Genomic DNA, 18,540 nt, shown 5'->3' on the forward strand with positions numbered 1-18,540 from the left:
GCACAGAAACCCAATTAACACTTCTGCTCCCTGAAATCCGAGTTGTACGATAGACACCATGAAACAAGACCATAGCACTGCCCTGGTGGCAACTAGTGAAGATATCCTGTGTCAGACAAGGGCGGCACATGTGCGTGAGCAAAGTTTGCAGCATACATGCTATGAAGCAATACTTATTCAAGTTCACAGCTTTATGAAGGTAAAATCATAGAGGAACTTTCCAGGAATTATTCTTGGAAGATTAGTGCCCTCCTGCCACAACTGACAGCCTTGTCATGCTTTTCAGCATCTGTTTCAGTTTGCGTTATCACTGCTACATTTTATTCCTTTGAATTGTTTCCGGTTCATAAACACCTGACAGCCTCAACAGCAACTGAACTAGACCGTCAGAAGGAAGCTTGCCTGCAGTGAAGTGCACAGTTCGCAGACACAGTGAGCAGTGCATTATCCCACTAACTCATACCCTACCAGCTATTATACGTGGTGCTGACATGCAAACCCCATCTGCAAAGTACATGACTCTTATATGAGGAGTTATTATAATGAGATTCTACTGCACCACAAATCAAGATGAGGCAGAAGAGAGCTGGATGAGTTGGTACATTTCTGGAAGATTACAAACTTGACAAAGGATAGTGAAAGAGCTCGTATTGAGCCTCTCACCATTCTTCAACTTTGCAAACTAGAACAAACTACAGCTGTACCTAAATGTAGCTCACTGCAATCTTGAGGGTAAACCATTTATGCTGCAGGCAAACCAAAGTTTTTGACTCCATAATGAAACAGCAGTCAAGAAGTGGTGTCTGATCCTGTGTTGATTTTGTGCAGGCCCTGGGAACAGTCCCACTTTGAACCATAGTTTACATTTTAAGACAGGTTTAATAAAGACTAGCACACATGAGAACAAAAAGTCTGACAGCAAATGAAGGATTCAGTGATTTTCCAGAAAAAAGGGAATCGCTTGGCATTGACCAGTAAGTTCCATGTGTGTCTTGTTGCAACATACAGTTGGGCAGCGTGTTGAAGATAGTGTGCTTGTTTCCCATCAGCAGCAATGTCAGTACATCAAGTCATATGCATAGTTTTGTACAAAGATTGCTAGAGAGAAACGTGATGCTGCAGTTGTTTAACTACCACAGTAACCATGGATTCCAGCAGGGAAAAGAGAAGACACTGCAGCTTCTGTCATATCTCTCTGAGGTTTAATTCTGTTGAGTGATGGAACATCTCCAGAAAAACGCTGACACCAACAATATAGATACACTAGAAGTGTAAAAGAAAGAAAATGAAAATGTTACAGCTTCTGCACTAGTCGTGAATTTATACTTAGAGAAGTGCTTTACATGATCAACTAATTCATAGTATACTATTAATTTTGAATGCCCAACAAGTCACACACCACTAAATCTGGGTGGTATCTGGGCTGCAACAATCAAAACAGGCAAGTATTTTTGATGTTCTACAGAACACATAAGGGTTTATAATATCAAAGTACTCAAAAGAGAAATAATGAGTTAAATGAGACTAGTCACTGGCATGCTAATAACTAGCAATGACAATTAGCTTCAATCAGGTTGCTTGCAGAAAGCTGCAGTTAAGACTAATTCACGTACCAACCATCACAACTAATTCTGGCCCAGCTGCCATACCAATAACACAAGACTGGCACCACCATCAGGTTTCTTTCTAGCATTTGTAGCATAAACTCTATGGAGTGAGCGACGTGAGCTATAACGGCTTTGTTGTATGCAGTAAGCAAGGCAAGCTGCAATGGCCTTAGTGACATGTAAAAATCAATTACATCTGGTTGCACAGTGAACAAGCCTGTTTACTGCACCCCGAATTGTGTGCAACTGTGCCTTCAACAGTACTGCGCTCCAGTATTCCATAGTACCAACTCACCATTGCTGCTCTGCCTCACTTTGTCAAACCATTTTTTCAATACCAATGTGCAGCTAAAAAGCATGTAGTTAGTTGGCAAAAAATAGAATCGCAGGACATGCCCATTACTGCTATCTTCCCGTCCTGCGCAATCTTTTGTCAGTTTCACCATCTGTACACTGTGTGCCATTATGAAAGAGAACACTGAACTTGAATTAAAAGCTCATAATTTTTCTTGCTCGCATAGTAAAATAATATTTAAAAAAAATTTTAAAAAGCTCCACAAGTGGGGCATTTAACACGAGAGCTTTAGTGCAGTGAGCGAGATTCGGACCTGTGCGTTTGCGAGATTTGCAGTTAGAACACAGATAATTTCTTGCTGGCACCGAACCGAGTGCACCTATTGGCAGTTTTAGCTTTACACACACAGAGAACCTCGAAATAACGTAAGGCATCCTTAACAGCCGTTTGTTGTAAAACCTGAAGGCTTCGTACAGATCCGTGCCTTGAAAAGTGCGCCAACACATCAGCCCAACGCTGCACAATCTTAACACGAAACACTTTATCCCATAAGATACACAGACACTCACCTTGGCCAGCTTTTCATAATTACGACCAGGAGAACTAGTCTGCTTTGAGAAAGGGAGGCAAGAAGATGACATGGGTTAGACAAAACACTTGCATCCCAGACACAAGAGTAGCCCTAGAAGGCAACGGCAGGTGGGTACTGCAGTATTTGTCTCAAATCTGTGGGATGTCCAACTTGCAGTGATCGGTCAATCAAAATGCGTTAAGACCAGAGTAAATCTCGAGATAGTAAGCCCAACTGAAAACCTTTGAAACTGAACTAAACCCATTCCCGACAGGCTTTAACCAGAAATAAGCACTCTGCAGAGGCGTCACTTGTAGTTAGGTTGCCTACGAATGGATGATGGCGATTCGTCTTAATTTATTGCAGAAGAGACATATCCGGGGGCCTCATCAAGACAAACAACCTGCAGTGCCCACCATGAACATAAACAATCCAAGAATCACACTATCAATCTTTATAGTTTGCTCTCAACTAGTTTTGGCAATAAGAGCTATGAACTCTCGGTGGAACCCTTACTAGGTCAAATTAGGGACCTATTCAGCCTTCTGTAGACTTGCAATAATGTGCCGAGTTTTAATGACCTTATAATAAACTTTGTCCATCACCAACCAGGGAGACAAATCTTGAGAAGAGCACAGCATACTGCAGCAGCAAGGCTTGACTTAAGTGCATGAACATGTGGTTTCCACAGATGCCAGCAATGCAGAATATAGGCTGCTGGGCTTTACATGGCATCAAAGGCTGCCACACAGTTCCAAAGATGGGTAGCACCACCAAGACAAACACAAGACAGGACAGGCAGTAACTCCGTAACTGACTTAAAAAAAGCTAAAGCTGGTGTCAACCCAAGAATGCAGAGGCAAGTAGACTACTGTCACTTGAGATAATTTGTATTGATGTTAAGCCAATTAATTACATTTGCTCATTTTGGTATGTCACAGCAAAGGCAAACTTTATATTTGTGTCCTTTTGAAACTGTTTTCTAGCATGGAGGCACACAGAGCAGATGCAATGCGGTTTTCACAAGGAACAAGTGCTGGTTGTACCAGGGACCCAACCAATTCAACATCAGTAAATTCAAGTTTTCAGTTATGGGGCTTTGAACATTTTCCGTTGCGCCACTGCCAAAAATATTTCTTTAGCTGCTTGCGTGTTCTTGTGGTTTGTTACACGTTCACTGTTTACAGAATATGTGCACAAAGCTTTTGCTGCAATAATTTGATGCAATTACCATTCTTCGGATACTTCACGAACTTTTCGTGGCCTATCTATTTTTGTGTCCAATTGTTTTCCCGCCAACTTAGGTCACTGACAATTGTCCATGGTCTATTATGTAGTGCTGTGAGATGCTGTACTGAAAAGACAAAGTTCAAAGCCAATCGTCGGACCAACTTGGATCATTGCGCATGCGACCCTGGGTACGCCCACTCGTCAATGAACTTCTTAGATGCCAACTTTTGGGCCAAAGGTATGTACCACTGGGTATGTGCTGCTCTTCGATGACAATGCAGATCCTTTAAAATTTTTCCAGGCAGAATCAAACTCGTGTCATATTTACATTTAGACAATCTTGTCTGAATGTATATTCACACACAGGCCACGTGCAAATCTTGTGGTGGCACCACCAAATAGCGCAGTGTGTCTAATGGCAAGCGCGAAAGCTACACTGCGTCAATGCCAATCGCGTTAACATCGACATTCATCGCGAGATGGGTTATGCCGGAATGTCTTTTTTTTTCTTTACCGTAGAAAGTCAGTAGCATGTTAATGTTAAGTTCATTTTGGTTTTTTCCTGGTCTCTGTCATCTCGCCACCCATCTTTTGGTGCGGTGCACCAACCGGGTCAACATACTGTTCAACTGGCATACAAGCATCTGCCGGTAGCAGACATAACCAGACCTTTCATCAGCTGCAGAAGTTATGTCTGCTGTCAGGCGCTGCGAGCCAGCTCCCAAAGCCGTTCTCTAAGCCAGTGGCAAACATGCCCCTGCACAGACACCTGCCGAAGCGAATGCTCATGCACTTGCGCCAAGCCTTACCAAGGCAGGACTCCAAGCACCGACTTCCAAGTTCCTGCTTAACTACAATGGGAAGCTCACTCCAGGCTTACAACACTGCACACAAAAAGCTACACATGGTTTTGAAGTAAACCAAATGCAGCAAGCGTGTAAAAAATAAACTTCTTTTTAAAGGTAAAATACGAATTGGCAAAAAAGAAGAATATGAATGTCTTGCAAATGTCCTTGGCACCAATGAGCACCAAAAAAACAACTTGCTAGCACCTACTTATACCCAACTATTTTTCGAACATGTGCACCTTCAGCCTTGTGTTGTAAATAAAAAAATGCAATCAGACGTAAACATGATAGATTTATCTCTGCAAGCTGCCTGAAGTCGAGGCACAAAACAAGACTGGGCAAATGGAAAGTCCAACCACCACCACCTCTTAAGGTGTGTAAAGCTGAATATGTGAAAAGCAGACACTGGAAAGCTATGCGGAAAATAGGGCAACCAGATTTTTGAGAACAAGGGCAACGCCTGCGCTACTGCCACTCTTGTATGCAGTCATCCCATTTCTGGTCCTACTTCCCTGGCTCAAAGGCACAAATTGGCAGGCCTTGGGCTTTGGTACACCAAAGATTCAATATTTACGACTACCACCTATATAAGCTGTTGCCTGCCTATAAGCACTTGTGTCACCTCTTTCACACTGTGTTACCAGCAGCCTTTCTCAAAATGTCCAAAGAACCTCCATTCTGCACTTACAGCCAGATTCATCTGTTGCACGCAACTTTTGTCACCTCTTTCATACTGTGTTTTACCAGCAGCCTTTCTCAAAATGTCCAAAAAACCTCCATTCTGCACTTTACAGCCGGATTCATCTGTTGCACGCAACTTTGACTATATGTACCAACATTATTATGGCCGTGGCATGCCAGCTGCAGCGTACTTCAGTGCAATGTATTTGCAGAAATTACACAGCCAGTTTATCAGCTACAGATAAAGGATGCGCAAAGCAGTACATATTGTTCAAGCGGCTGCCTTTGAGGCATTTTTCTGCAACAAAGTCTCAGTTTGGCTAAATTGGTTACAAGTAGCATATACAGTCAAAACAATCTCCAGGGTAGGCAATAGACTTTTTTTTTACAAGTGACATGTACGGTTGGTGGCTAGGGGATATGATGCTGATCCAAAATGGCTTCCGAAACCTACAGCGCATTGTTGGCGCTGCATCAGCTTGTAGGAATTGCCCAAGTGTTTGGGCTAGTTCTCAACATTTAAGGTTTTGCACCCTTTCCTACAAACAAATTTTTTTCTTCCCTTTTTGTTTCAGTACAAAAGCCCCTGCTTTCATGAAGATTGTAAGGAAAAGCAAGTTTTTACCCAGATGCATGCTCAACATCTACACTATCTGAAACTATGCTTTTCACGCAATCCGAAATTTCATTGCAGTTTACCTTTAGGAGCCGCCTATGCTGATGTTTTCATAAAGATTGATGGGTTAAGGGAAAATGCAAAGTGCAACAAGTGCCTACTACAAGAGGGGATCTTGGAAACCAGTATTGCCATCATGTATAAAACAAAAAGTCAAACAAAAAGAACTGCCCAGTCTTGTTTTTTTTTAAAAAAAAGGTGAAAATTGCTGGCTTAAGAACAATGGGATGAAAGAGTGAATGGGGAGGGAAAAAAATATAGAGGATATAGTGATGCACCTGTGTAGTGAAGTCGCAGGAAAGCACACTTTGACTGGCTTTGCATGCAGAACTCAAGTCACACAAGGGTGTTTATTTGGGCACCAGCGTTTCGGAAATGTACAGCTCCCCTCTGGGAGGCAAGTAATGGAATCCACTTCAAGTGAATCAGTGAGCAATACACCATCAGAGCATTCCAGCAATACAAACACAATCTGCGCTAACCGCGTTGACAAATGACATTGTTCACGCATCTCGACATGCCACTGCAGGTTGCAGAGTACGAAAGGTCAATCAAAACTGAGCTCAGTACCGCGACAGATGGTACAACGGTACATGGATGGAAGCAGCCGAAAGGAAGGAACCTCGCAACACCACCCTGGTTCAGCTGGTGCAATCAAATGCGCTGGTAACGATAGCCAGGTTAAGCCTTTTTTTGTCATACAAGTTGCACTAGCCCATAAGATCTTTTGACTTCTCGGTCAAAAGCACCACTTGACTGCAAGCTGAACCCAGACTGTGGTTTTGCCCTTTTTACAGAGCAACCTCATTCATTACAAAATACAGATCGACGACGTCATTCTTGAACTTTTCATTTGAACTGAAGAAATAATGCTGAGATTCACAGCCCACGCTTGCTCAACTATACCAAATATTCTAACCAGACCCATTGTATGTGCCTATGGCCAATTAGGTTGGATATCATAGTGGAAAACTCATCTAAGTTCCAGGCATCAAGTATGAGGTTATAACGGAGCTGTACAAAAATTTGAACAACTGTTCAGAGGTTTCAAGAAAATACCTAGATCGGAGTCCCCATACAAGACTTAACTAAATAAACTTCATTTTATAGGCCCCTCCATGTGAAGCCGATTTGTGAAAACCATCTCAAATGACATTCATTTAAGCATCAGCGAGAGTCATCAGTGGCAATCATTAGTGAACCAATGATTGAGACTGCTCTGTTATACCAGCTCAACGATCAGGTTCACAGCAGCTGTACATACACAGCACAATAAGCGAAACGGTGGAAAAAAACAAAACAGAAAAAACTTGTCTTTTGAACCGAATTCACGACTCTCATTCCAAAACAATGTGGTCACGCGCCGCACACGAAAGATATGCTAAAACACATCGGCAGTCCCGTGCAGTCCAGGGAGTCCGCACAACACAAATGCACACGCGCACACGCTTTCCGCACTAGCACCATGGTGTTCCTCAACCGGTCACTGTTGAATTCGAGAGCAGTCTCTATAGATGCACACGGTGGTGGTGGGAAGGTATGTTTCAATGGTGGGGCTATGGGATGGTATTTTGCATGGCACGTTGGTTATCTTCAGAGTGGAAAACTTCGGCAATGGTTGCACATGGTATGCCGACAGCCGTGCACACGGCAGGGGTCGCACTGTGGCAATGACAGCGGGGAGATTACAAGCGACGGTCTGTTTGACACTCGCAAAAACCTACAGAGAAGCTTACAGAACAACACATCAATACTGAATGTTGATGATCCCCCTCAAAAGGTATACAAGTATTCCCCCTTGGTACCTTAGGCTTTATTTTTGTCCCCCCCAACAAAGCAAGGAAGCAAAGCTCGCGATGACAACAGAACCAATGGAAGGTCACAAAACTGCATACAAAATTATTTCTAGATCAAACATTCTTGTGAGCGCCTTGGCAAAGGAATTCATCAATAAGCAGCATCACTAGCAGGTCAGCTGAAACACAGACAATACAAACTTGCAGAATATGCTTACAAGACACTGACTGACATGTCCTAGAAGACTGAGGATACAGTGTTAGGAACCAGAAAAATATCTTTCCACATCTAAGAACATGCAACCCCACTTTATAACAATGTTCAAAAGCAAAAAAGAAGGAAGGACAAGAACAAATGCAAATAGTATCAAAAATTGCAGGCTGTATAACAAATTATTGATAAGGTTTCCATTGCTACATGGGCCACAGTTGACAATATCATTGCTTTTTAGATAATGATGGTTCAACTGAATAGACTACAGATTCTTATATATCAAAAGCAGCCAGCTAATACCCATGCCACATGGCCACAGTAAATGACTTTCTTCCGGCAAAGTCCAAATTTAATGACATCTGTTATGTCAATAACAGTGCCTTTTGAAGTGAGCAATTTTAGGGTCGTAATTAAAAAATAGATATGTGTTTACAAGTTTACTTCAGCTTCATAAATAGAGAAATGATACTGTTATATTGTGGCATACAATGATACTGTTAGCTGAAGCTTGCTGCTGTCTTTACAAACACTGCAGCCAACTTTGGCAACTTTGGCCATCGCATGCCAAATTCGAAGCCCAAAATCAAAATCCCATTTGCAAGGTCAAAGCCGTTGCAACACAGACCTGTGGAAGTTTGTCGACTACAGCTCCTGACAAAAGCGTCAGTAAATGATTTTCTTTTCTTTCTTTCCCTTTCATTTTTTTGTCTTTTTTTTTTTCCGTTCATAGGCCATTTCAAATGCTTGAATTGTACTGCAATGCATAAATTAAGGCAATGAGAGTGCGCATTCCTCAGTCGAATGAGTTATGGCAAACGCATTAGGTCACAAACTATGTTAAGGTGAATGACAGCTTTGTTCTTGTGGGGTCATGGAAATGACATAGAAAATTTAAGGCATCAGCAAGTTAATGTCACTTTCTATGCCCATGTGACATGTGTAGAAGAGCACAATGTAAATGACAAATCCCTGCTAAAACTTAATTAACAAAACTTCAGCACACGCAACATCGAAAACATGCCACGTCATCCCAACAATAGATTTGAGCTGTTAGATTTCACCAGTGCTGCCCGAAGTGTTATACAGCCCAGTTTCAAATACAACACAAGAGGCTCTCAGAGCCTTCGTATAATAAATAATCCTGCATAAAATCACCACATGGATTTAAGTATTTTTTAAACATAAGTTAACACAAAGCTTACGGCAGATGGGGAAAGCAAACAAGGGCGCTCGTGCTGCTACAGTTATGCTGCAGCACTTGACCGACAAGTATTTTGCCATCAACGAACTGCTGTGTGCAGTTCCCACCTCAAGGATGGGAACACGGGCTGTAACGATTTCAGCATCCTGGTAGCTTCCCGTTGTCAACTGTTGTGGTTAGCTATACTGTTGTAAATTGAAATGCGAACTTCAAGCCAGTGCACGTCTTTCTTTTGGACTCGCTAGTGAAAATGATTTTTGGCCAGACTCACAAGTGTGCCCGAACTTAGCCAAATGCGGGGCAATGCAAATGCAGCCATCTCAACATGACGACGCTCCCTAGCAATTCAAGAAGCAAAATTTTGCAATCGGCTGTTTTCAGCCTCCTGTGAGAGCACTGGCAAACAACTCGTTGCTACTGAGTGCCAAAATGTGTGGCGATTACTGCAGCCAAGGATAAGTGCTGCCCCCAAGAGAAGACGAAGAGCAACACTTGGATGCACCTTAAATACAGGCAACAGGCTCAGACTCCAGTCTTGGCTAACAGCATGTATAGCCAGTTAACTGGCTACACATCCGTGCCAAACTGAAACCTCGGGAAACCACACCTAGGAGATCGTTCTCAGTTAAGCCTTATTGGTTCGCATTTCAATTTATGCCAACAGTGTCTCCGAAGAGTATGGAGGGAGACACAGAACAACCGAAAATGACCACGGCAATGCTTTTTTTAACATCAGCCACACTGCATACAGTCCCAGCAGCGTTAGCTTTGCGCGATACCTGGAGGTTCGTTACTTTGAGAAATTAAATATAAGCTCCAGCGCATGCTGGCATGGCTCCAAACTGTGAAGCACATTTCGCGTTTCTGCCTCCACTCAGGGCTACCCCTACCACATTTCGTGCACACCCATTTAGGTCTTGCCATACCATCCTGAACAAATGATAGGGGCTGGTTTCTTTTGAAGAACCCATGGCAACATGCACAGTTGATACACTACACATTGAATGTCTGGCCAGTCCAACATTTCGTAATTGCCTTGACTAGCAAAGTATTTTAGACAGTGTGATGTGTTCCCCCTTCCCTTCCTTTCCAGTATATGCAATGGTGGTTCAGTAATTAACACTTCATTGGTAGTCATTCATGTCCAATCTTTCTAGTCCCTTTGTTTTTGTTGCTTTTTACCTATGTCAAGAAGCTGTACCAACAGGCTCAAGTTGCAACGCTGTTGAAGCAGCACAAGTGTGCCCCATTAAATTCCTGGCATAGGCAACGTTGGCAAATCTTCCTGCATGCTTCCTTGCATTGCTCAGATGAAATCCACTCAGTGCATTTACCAAGGCCCATCGCGCAGTGTACACACTCCACTAAGAGAACGAAAATTTCACTCCGTTTTTAGTGCCTTTGCAGCAACTGTTAATTAATGCTCGAGGTAAAGAAGCACTTGTTTCTGTCACAATTGTCCACCAGGAGATTTACGTACGCAAGGATTATTCCATCCTGCCGACGCAAAATGCGTTAGCCGCCAAGCCATCACGGCGGACGCCCAGGAAAAGGATGTCAATGCATAAGCCCATTCTGGTTTGCACCGACTGCCATAGCGTCAAGTTTTTGTCTATGCAATGCAAAACGCAAAGCTCAGTAAAGGAATTTGTGCGGAGAGTCAGTGTTGGGAGTAATAGTAAAGCACTTGTGCTGAGCGTATCTATGATCGAGTTCAGCAAGCTGCCTTTCCAGACAACAGCTTGACACAGTGGTCCACACACCAACTCTAGGTGAATGAATGAAAATATGAGTGAACACTGTTGAGTGCAGCCACAAGCATTAGTGATGGAATGCCGCAAGTGTGAGTTACTAAGTGATTGGCAATCGTAAACAACTTGCAAGAAGAATCACATGCACGCACTCACGTCCTTTAAAGAGCCCTGGGTGTTAGTGGATGCTAGTGAAAGTGCTACCATGAGATACGTTCTAGTGCAGGGCCCTTAATTTTGGTTACCAGCGTTTATTTTTTATCATGCCCCAAGGTGTTGAAAAACTTCGCCAAAGTAGGGCTGCAGTTAGTAACGACAGCCGTAACAGCACAGTAACTGCTATCATGCTCTTACTGTGCACAGCTAGTGTGTGGAAACATTTAGAGTAATCTTGACATGAGCAATGAGCAAAATCTCAGTGGAACAACCGGAGTGTGACAGCATTGAATCCGAGAGCAAAAATGCACCGACAGAAGCAGTTGTCCCACGCAACTGCGTGCAACATTAGAAAATGTGGAGGCACCGCAGTGTAATTTTTTCTTTTCTACAATGGAAGCTGTAGGGCAATGTTTAGGAAATGTCTTGCTGCAAGAAGATCTCAAATTAGTTCGTTATCATAGGAGACGGAAGAAATCGGTACGTTGTGTTGCCATGCTGCCAGTAGACAAGCTTCACTGCCGACACACACGCTCTCCTTCTGCCTTGACTAATGTTCGCAAGCGTCTGTTCTTCCATGCCTCTTCCCATACTGGAGCCAAAGGACCACACGCCACATTTACGTTGCAACCCCACCTTTTTCTTTTTGCTGTGCAGCGCACTCCCAGTGGCGGCAATGCACATTTTGCATTAGATGATCCGCTCGTATCATGTGCAACAACCAGTCACGTTGAAGGCGGTGAGGCTTACGGTGAGGAGTTCATGTTTGTTACCTTGACACTGGCTGGAAATGGGGCTCCCCCAGGAGGAAGGGCCCGCAAGCTTGTTTGAAATTATTTTCACTTTCATGCCGTGCTGCCACCTAAAACTGCAGACACGACTGCCACCATGTGACCTACACACCATGCTTATCGGTTTGCAATGCTCAAACCTGGCGAGGGGCCCTCTAAAGTAGCAAAAGACTGCAGCTGAAGTTTGACTGGGGTCATTCAGAAGTTGTGTGCAACAATGTCATATCAGTTAATTTTTTTTTCATGTTTATCACGTGACAGTGATCAACAGCCACAACTGGGGGGTTAAGGTACTAAAACCTAGTGTCGCCAACAGCGGGTGCCACAGAACTTAGAAGGTAAAGAATGACTTCATCTTGCTGGGTTTTGTCACGAGTTTTCCCAAGCTACTTGGCTGGCTAACTGCCCACACGTGATGGCGCGTATGTGGTACAATTTTATCAGTCTGCACAGTGTTCTTTACACCACTTATAAACTCGTTTCACCAGGGTTCTGCCACTAACAATCACTATACCTCAGGCACGACACATTAACAGCCTGCTGAGTAGCCGAATAAGGACTTGAATGTTCTAATGAAAGGGAGCAAAAAAATGCTCCCCCACCACCATTTAGCTCAAAGCATTGGTTCAGAATGGTATAGCAAACCCTCAAGTCTATTTTCAGGACAAATACCCTGTTTATTATAGAGTAACAGCATGGAATGCTGCAAGCCATTCCCTTAAGAGTAAAAAGTGACAAGCTGCCACTGATTCATCAAAGACAGGTCTTTATTGAAACAAAAACAAAACGCAATGGTCCAAGAGAGGCAAACATTGCAGCCAGAAATTCAGGGTAGCAGTACAATAGAAAAGGAATAAAAAAAATTGTGCAATATATCACCGGCACACGAAAAACAACTTAAAAAATTTATTTTGTGCCTCGGGGCACCTGTGCAACACTGGGCTAGTTATTTTACCGTAACCGTTATTTCTCTATGAGGATTGTGTCACTGTCAGTAACAGAGCAATCCGAGTGTAAGCAAGTGAAAACATACTTAATTTCCAATCCCCGCTTTTACAAGTTGCCTGGAGTTTCCAATGCACAGTCATACACAACCAGATCTAGTCCACAAATGTTGCAACGAACAGCTTGTCAGCTTCATGAAACATGTGCTATTGCTTCGGTAGAACGAAATGTTGAACATTGCCGGCAGTGGTATTACTTTATGCTTGGATAATCAAGAACTCAAAACTCAATACCCAGAGGATGTATAGATGATCAATGCAACATAAATCAAGCACAACTTTGGCTCGTGAGTAGCTGCATCACTAACAGGTAGGTACCCCCCGAGACATTTTTATCAGTAGGTAAGTTTGGCAACTATCAGAAAGACATAGTAAAAAAACTGAAAGAAAGCACCAATGCGTCAGTGCACAAAAATATCACAGTACAGTGAAGACAAAAAAAATATATATATACAACACAGGTGGCACAAATGGCACATCCCTGAAGTGAGGAAAATAAGTGAGTATTTCTCAGGTACCTTGTTGACCTTCAGTTGGCGAAGGTACAAACAATTGCCATAGGCAGTAAGTGTATCACAAGTGACTGGCACACACACGCAGAAACATGGTCAGACAAAAAACAATTCAAGACAAGTAGACTAGAGCTGCAATGACGTTTGGCAAGCTGCAATGACAGCCTGAGGCATACCCATAACAAAAATTGGATGCACGGAAGTACAATTGTAATTATGTTTTGGGCTATGAAAGACTAACGGAATGCTAAAGATATCATGCTGCACAGATGAAACACCACAGTGCCAATTATGTGTTTTTGTTTTCTGTTTTTACATCCAAAGCTACACAGGTTGAGAGAGAGCAGCTAGAGAGGGAGAATTGATGTCGACCATTAAGGGGCTCCATGACGTGCGCATAATTTCAGCACACAATCGTTTTTGCTTGCCCCTATTCAAACACAGCTGCCACAGCTTTGAATCATATCCACGACCACTCTATAGCCACAAAGCCACCACAGCAGAGGCCCAGGGAATGTTGCATGAATGCAAGAGACCAGTATGAACAGCTCTTACAACAAAGCAACTGCCAGTTCATTTGAACTCAATTTCGCCCACAGGCCATCTGTGCGGCACATACCTAATACGGAGCATGCACTGCCTGCAGAAGTGCCTTATATATGCAGATGTGTTAAGTCAAATGAACGGTGGTGCGATCTGATGCCAGGAAGGTGAAACGACACATCGTGCCATCCTTTTTGCAGTGGACATTTCACGCAGGGCAAAAGCACACAGCATTTCTTTCACTTGAAAAATTTACTTCTGCAATCCAGCATCGCCACAAGCGCATATTTCTGAACTTTCCTTGATAAAACAGGCGAGTTAAAGCTTTATCCAAAATGGCATCACACAAAGTGCAAATGTCACCTCTAAGTGTTGTGACCACACTTATGCCATTATGCCACAGGTTTGCCCCAGGCTGAAGCTAGCCTCAAATCAGCAGCCCTAATCTGGTCGATTAAGTGACACAGACATGTAAAATCACTGTTCGATGGTATAGGAACTCTAAAGCAAGGTGCAGCTCACCAAGTGCGTGCATCCTAAATTCAGGCATACTAGTAGTAAGCAGATGCACCCTTGGAAATATTCATTCACAAAATTCACCAACGCTAAGGAACTTCCTGAGGGTTTGCCTTGCAGCACTGTCTCACCTCACACTAACAGCAAATTGTATACACACGCATCCCATACTGGGAGGTCAGTTAACATCCTCCTGCCGTCACAGTATACAGCATGAGCTATAGGACCCTTTATTCAAGACAAAAACCAATCTGTGTCAAGCAATGTCCAAAAAGCAAATAAAGAACTCGCGTGAAATGCCCATATGCAATGCTCAACATTAACAACCCCTTCTGTGCTGGACACCATGTCTAGTTTTCTTTTACACCTAAAACACTCATTGCTCATATTAGATTATGCTTTAGAAAAACCCACATGACACAAGAAGGCCTAGCAAGGTGTAGGGATGTAGCTGGTGCACAGATGTCAATGTTTGTGGCACAAAACATGGCAAGAAGAAACGGGCAGAAAGAATGAACAAACCATATCGCTTTTTCTGAGTGCAGATGAGAAGAATATAAAGGCGCCTTTTTTGTTGTTGACCACGACCATTATAAAGCCTACACATAATAAAGGCAAGTTTGGTTGCAGCTTTTTTTAGTCATGGAAGTCTGGAAAGTGATGAAAGTAATGAAATGAGTCATCTACTTAAGTATGTTTGGTGCGTGCAGACCGCTTGGTTTGCCTTGAAGAGTTGTTCGCATAGCATTCGACAGATGGTAAGCGCCATCAATATTAGCTAGACTTGGCACACAACATATCGCTGTGGCAAGTTCGGGGTGCGATCATTACACGGGAAATAAAAGAAATCGAATTTCGACGACAAAATTCAGGAGTGCGATCATTATGCGAGTAAATACGGCATGTGGTATGGTACGTGCTGGCCAGATGGAAGAGGCGGCAATAATTTTATTTCAGCGCTCTCTTACGCTTCATGGCCTCAAGTATACGGTATGCTTTGCGATGGTGACAGCCGGTTGTACAATGCTGTCAACGAAGCCGAAGTGTCTGGCTTCATAAATGCTGATAAGGAAGATTGTGAAAACCAGGTGTAGAAAGCATGGGAACTGCACTGCATAACCTTGTGCAGAAGCACAAAGGGGAGAGCAAGGAGTGCATCAGTGGTCAAGGCCGCCCCACTGGTGACCTTACCACAAAGTTGAGAAACTACTACAGTTGGGTTCTCAAATCTCATTCTGGAAATGTGGATGCAATACACACGGCTGTATGCGCTATGTATCATGTAACCTCCACTGACGACAAATCGAATCACAGCCTATGTCCCCGTGGCACCAATTCGTGGTGCAAGCACAATGCAGCCATGGCAAGGAATGAGCCCACCCCAAAAAGCAAAACTTGCCAAAGGCTGTTAGCAATGCACCGCTTCCTGCTTATGACCGTTTGTCCAATAAAAGGCTCCTGCAGAGATGTCAAAGAGCTAAGAGACAGAATGCCAATGAGGCATTGATTGCATTCAGTCATCAGGAGCCTTGCACAAAAAGACAAGAATGTGTCATTGTTTGCTGTTGAGGCCGCTATGCGTTTCAACCTCGGAGAGCAAGAGAGTCCAGTGCACTTTTACTGCGTGAACCGCATCTAGAGCAAACATGCAAAGGTAGCCAGAGGGCAGCCGAGAAAAACAATTGCCGTGCAGTTGGCCCAGACAAAAAGCGTGCATCTTCAGTGGCATTCCAGGTAGCCGCAAAGAAGCACAAACAAAAGCCTGTTTCAGATTACTCTCCAGGGGCTTTCTGAACAATTGTAAAACTTGCTGCAATGTCAATGAGAAAGTTTGTGTGCCTACACATGTATGGCAAAAAAAGAAGCAAGTCACTGACCCAGAATATCGATAGAGTTGCCGAAAGAGTGAGATGCATCGAGGACTAACTACAAATCGGAGATCAGGATTAGGCCTAACGGCCCCGTTTCGAAGTCTGGTTCCCTCAGTAAGTGTAAGAAGTAAACCAAATAAATGGAGGGAAAAGACCACACCTACAATTGCAATAACTGGCATAAGCCAATCAAAAGAAAATGAACAGGAGCAAAGAAGTAATACCCAAAAGCGGTGCAGTCGAGCCCAGACCAGGTGAAGAATAAAGCATCATGGATGCATTCCACATCACAATAATCATCATCCTTAGTCTAGGCAGTGCACTTGCAGAATCTGTTTAAATTTTCCCACTCTGGTGGCATTCTGATTTTTGATGCGCCATCTTGAGACCTAATGTGCATGTGTTGTGAAAGGGGGCGTGGCAGCCGCACTTGAGAAAAAAACCTGCCACTCGTGGTAATGCAGCATTAACATCAAATTTTTGTGATAAGACTGCCAGCAAGTCAAATAGCGAATCATATTGTCGGCTTTGTCATCTGACTGTGTTGAGTGGTGATAATTACCCGAAAATGACGCCAGCTATTCACTAGTGAGCTTCAACTTGGAGTCCGGGTGTTTTATTCCCCCCCCCCCCCCAAAAAAAAGAACGCATTCCTGAAGGTCCGCCGCATGTAGAACATGTATAGCTGGCCTTTACAGCCAGGTTGCATTTCGCTTCTCTTGTTAAATCCGCTAGAGGGCTGCATCCGGTGTTACTATATTGCTACAACGCCAATCCCTTCGGTCGCTGCCATGGCGGCGACGTCCAACGCGAGTGTGCCGCACGAAAAGCATCCTGCTCGAAAGTATTGACACGTGTACTTGTTTGTCTTTATCGGGCGACACGCTTCGCCACCTAACAAATGTTATCGCACAGCGCAGGACGCGCCTGCATGTATAGGAAGTTTCTGAAATGTTATCGATGCTTCTATCTGCTGTCTGTTGTCGCCGAACCTTGCGTAATCTGATTGCATGTATGCGCGACGCAAATGGTGTAGAACTTTGTGGAAGGCATGCGGACCCCAGTGGTTAGTCTGGAACATTCGACGATTGATGTATAAAAGCCGACGCGCTTGACCCGTTGATTAGATTTTCGACGATCGCCGAGTGTGTTCGCAGCTACCATTATTCTTTGAGTGTGGTCTGTTTTGAGGGCACAGGTTCGCCCAATGAAACGCTCGTTTCGTTAATCACAGTTTTGCTGCCTTCTTAACCGTCACTACCACGTGACAATATTGCATTGCTCAATGGGCATTGCTCCTTTCCTGGTGCTTGGGCTGTATGTAGTTTGATGTTGTAATTGTCCAGCTCCTTTAGTTAGCATGATGCGCTAAAATTTGACTCGCCATGCCTCGTCACCTATTCAGACATCTTTTATGCATGAATGGAGCCTTTTACTATTACAAACGGCCTTACTTACAAACGACTGTGTTCGCAGCTGTCACTGTTAATAGAGTGTAGCTGTTTTTGAGGGCACAAGTCCGCCCAATAAAAGTTAGTTCTGTCTTTCACAGTATTGCTACTGTGTTCAACGTCACCACCACGTGACATCTGGTGGAGGTGCTTTGCGGTCATGTACCAGACGCCCCCACAAAGCCGTGACCTAAGCCCGAACGCGGAAGACATCAACGTTAATAAGAACAAGCGCGGTAGCTGCAGGCTGCAAGGACTGCCACCGGAGCACGGACTTTTGTCCGAGACGAGCAGGAAGAGTGTGACCAAGACCACCCCAATGGCAGCCCCAGCGTCCTCCATCATTCGAGGACCCGGAAAGCTGGCTTGAGACGTATGAGAGAGTCGCTACATTTAACAGCTGGAACAGCGACGACAAACTGCGACAGGTCTTCTTCGCATTGGAAGACACTGCCAGAACGTGGTTCGAGAACCGAGAAGCCACCTTAACGACCTGTTCTGAAACGGCTACCTGCAGACATTCACAAGTGTCATACGCCGAGAACGAGCCCAAGCACTACTAGAAACCCGAGTGCAGCTGCCTAATGAGACCACCGTGATCTTTACAGAAGAGATGAGCCGCCTATTCCGCCACGCCAACCTGGAAATGTCCGAAGAGAAGCAAGTCCGCCTACTGATGCGTGGTGTAAAGGAGGACCTTTTCGCCGAAATGGTACGAAGTCCACTGAAGACCATCAACGAGTTTCTTCGCGAGGCCACTAGTATCGAGAAGACACTGTAAATGCGGAACCGGCAATTCAACCACCGCAGGAACTTAACAAGCTAC

At 43.9% G+C, this 18,540-nt stretch overlaps 1 protein-coding gene across 3 annotated transcripts in view; it reads right to left on the minus strand.

Moving 5' to 3' along the window:
• snama (something that sticks like glue) overlaps positions 1 to 18,540 on the minus strand; it is an 81,216-nt gene that overhangs the window by 27,724 nt on the left and 34,952 nt on the right. For all 3 annotated transcript variants that reach the window (XM_050185467.2, XM_055074930.1, XM_050185465.2), the window contains exon 5: positions 2,472 to 2,510. In XM_050185467.2, coding sequence (XP_050041424.1) covers positions 2,472 to 2,510 — 39 coding nt within the window. The remainder of the gene's footprint in view (positions 1 to 2,471; positions 2,511 to 18,540) is intronic.

Source organism: Dermacentor andersoni, chromosome 8, assembly GCF_023375885.2.
Source record: "Dermacentor andersoni chromosome 8, qqDerAnde1_hic_scaffold, whole genome shotgun sequence".
Taxonomy (NCBI): Eukaryota; Metazoa; Arthropoda; class Arachnida; order Ixodida; family Ixodidae; genus Dermacentor; species Dermacentor andersoni.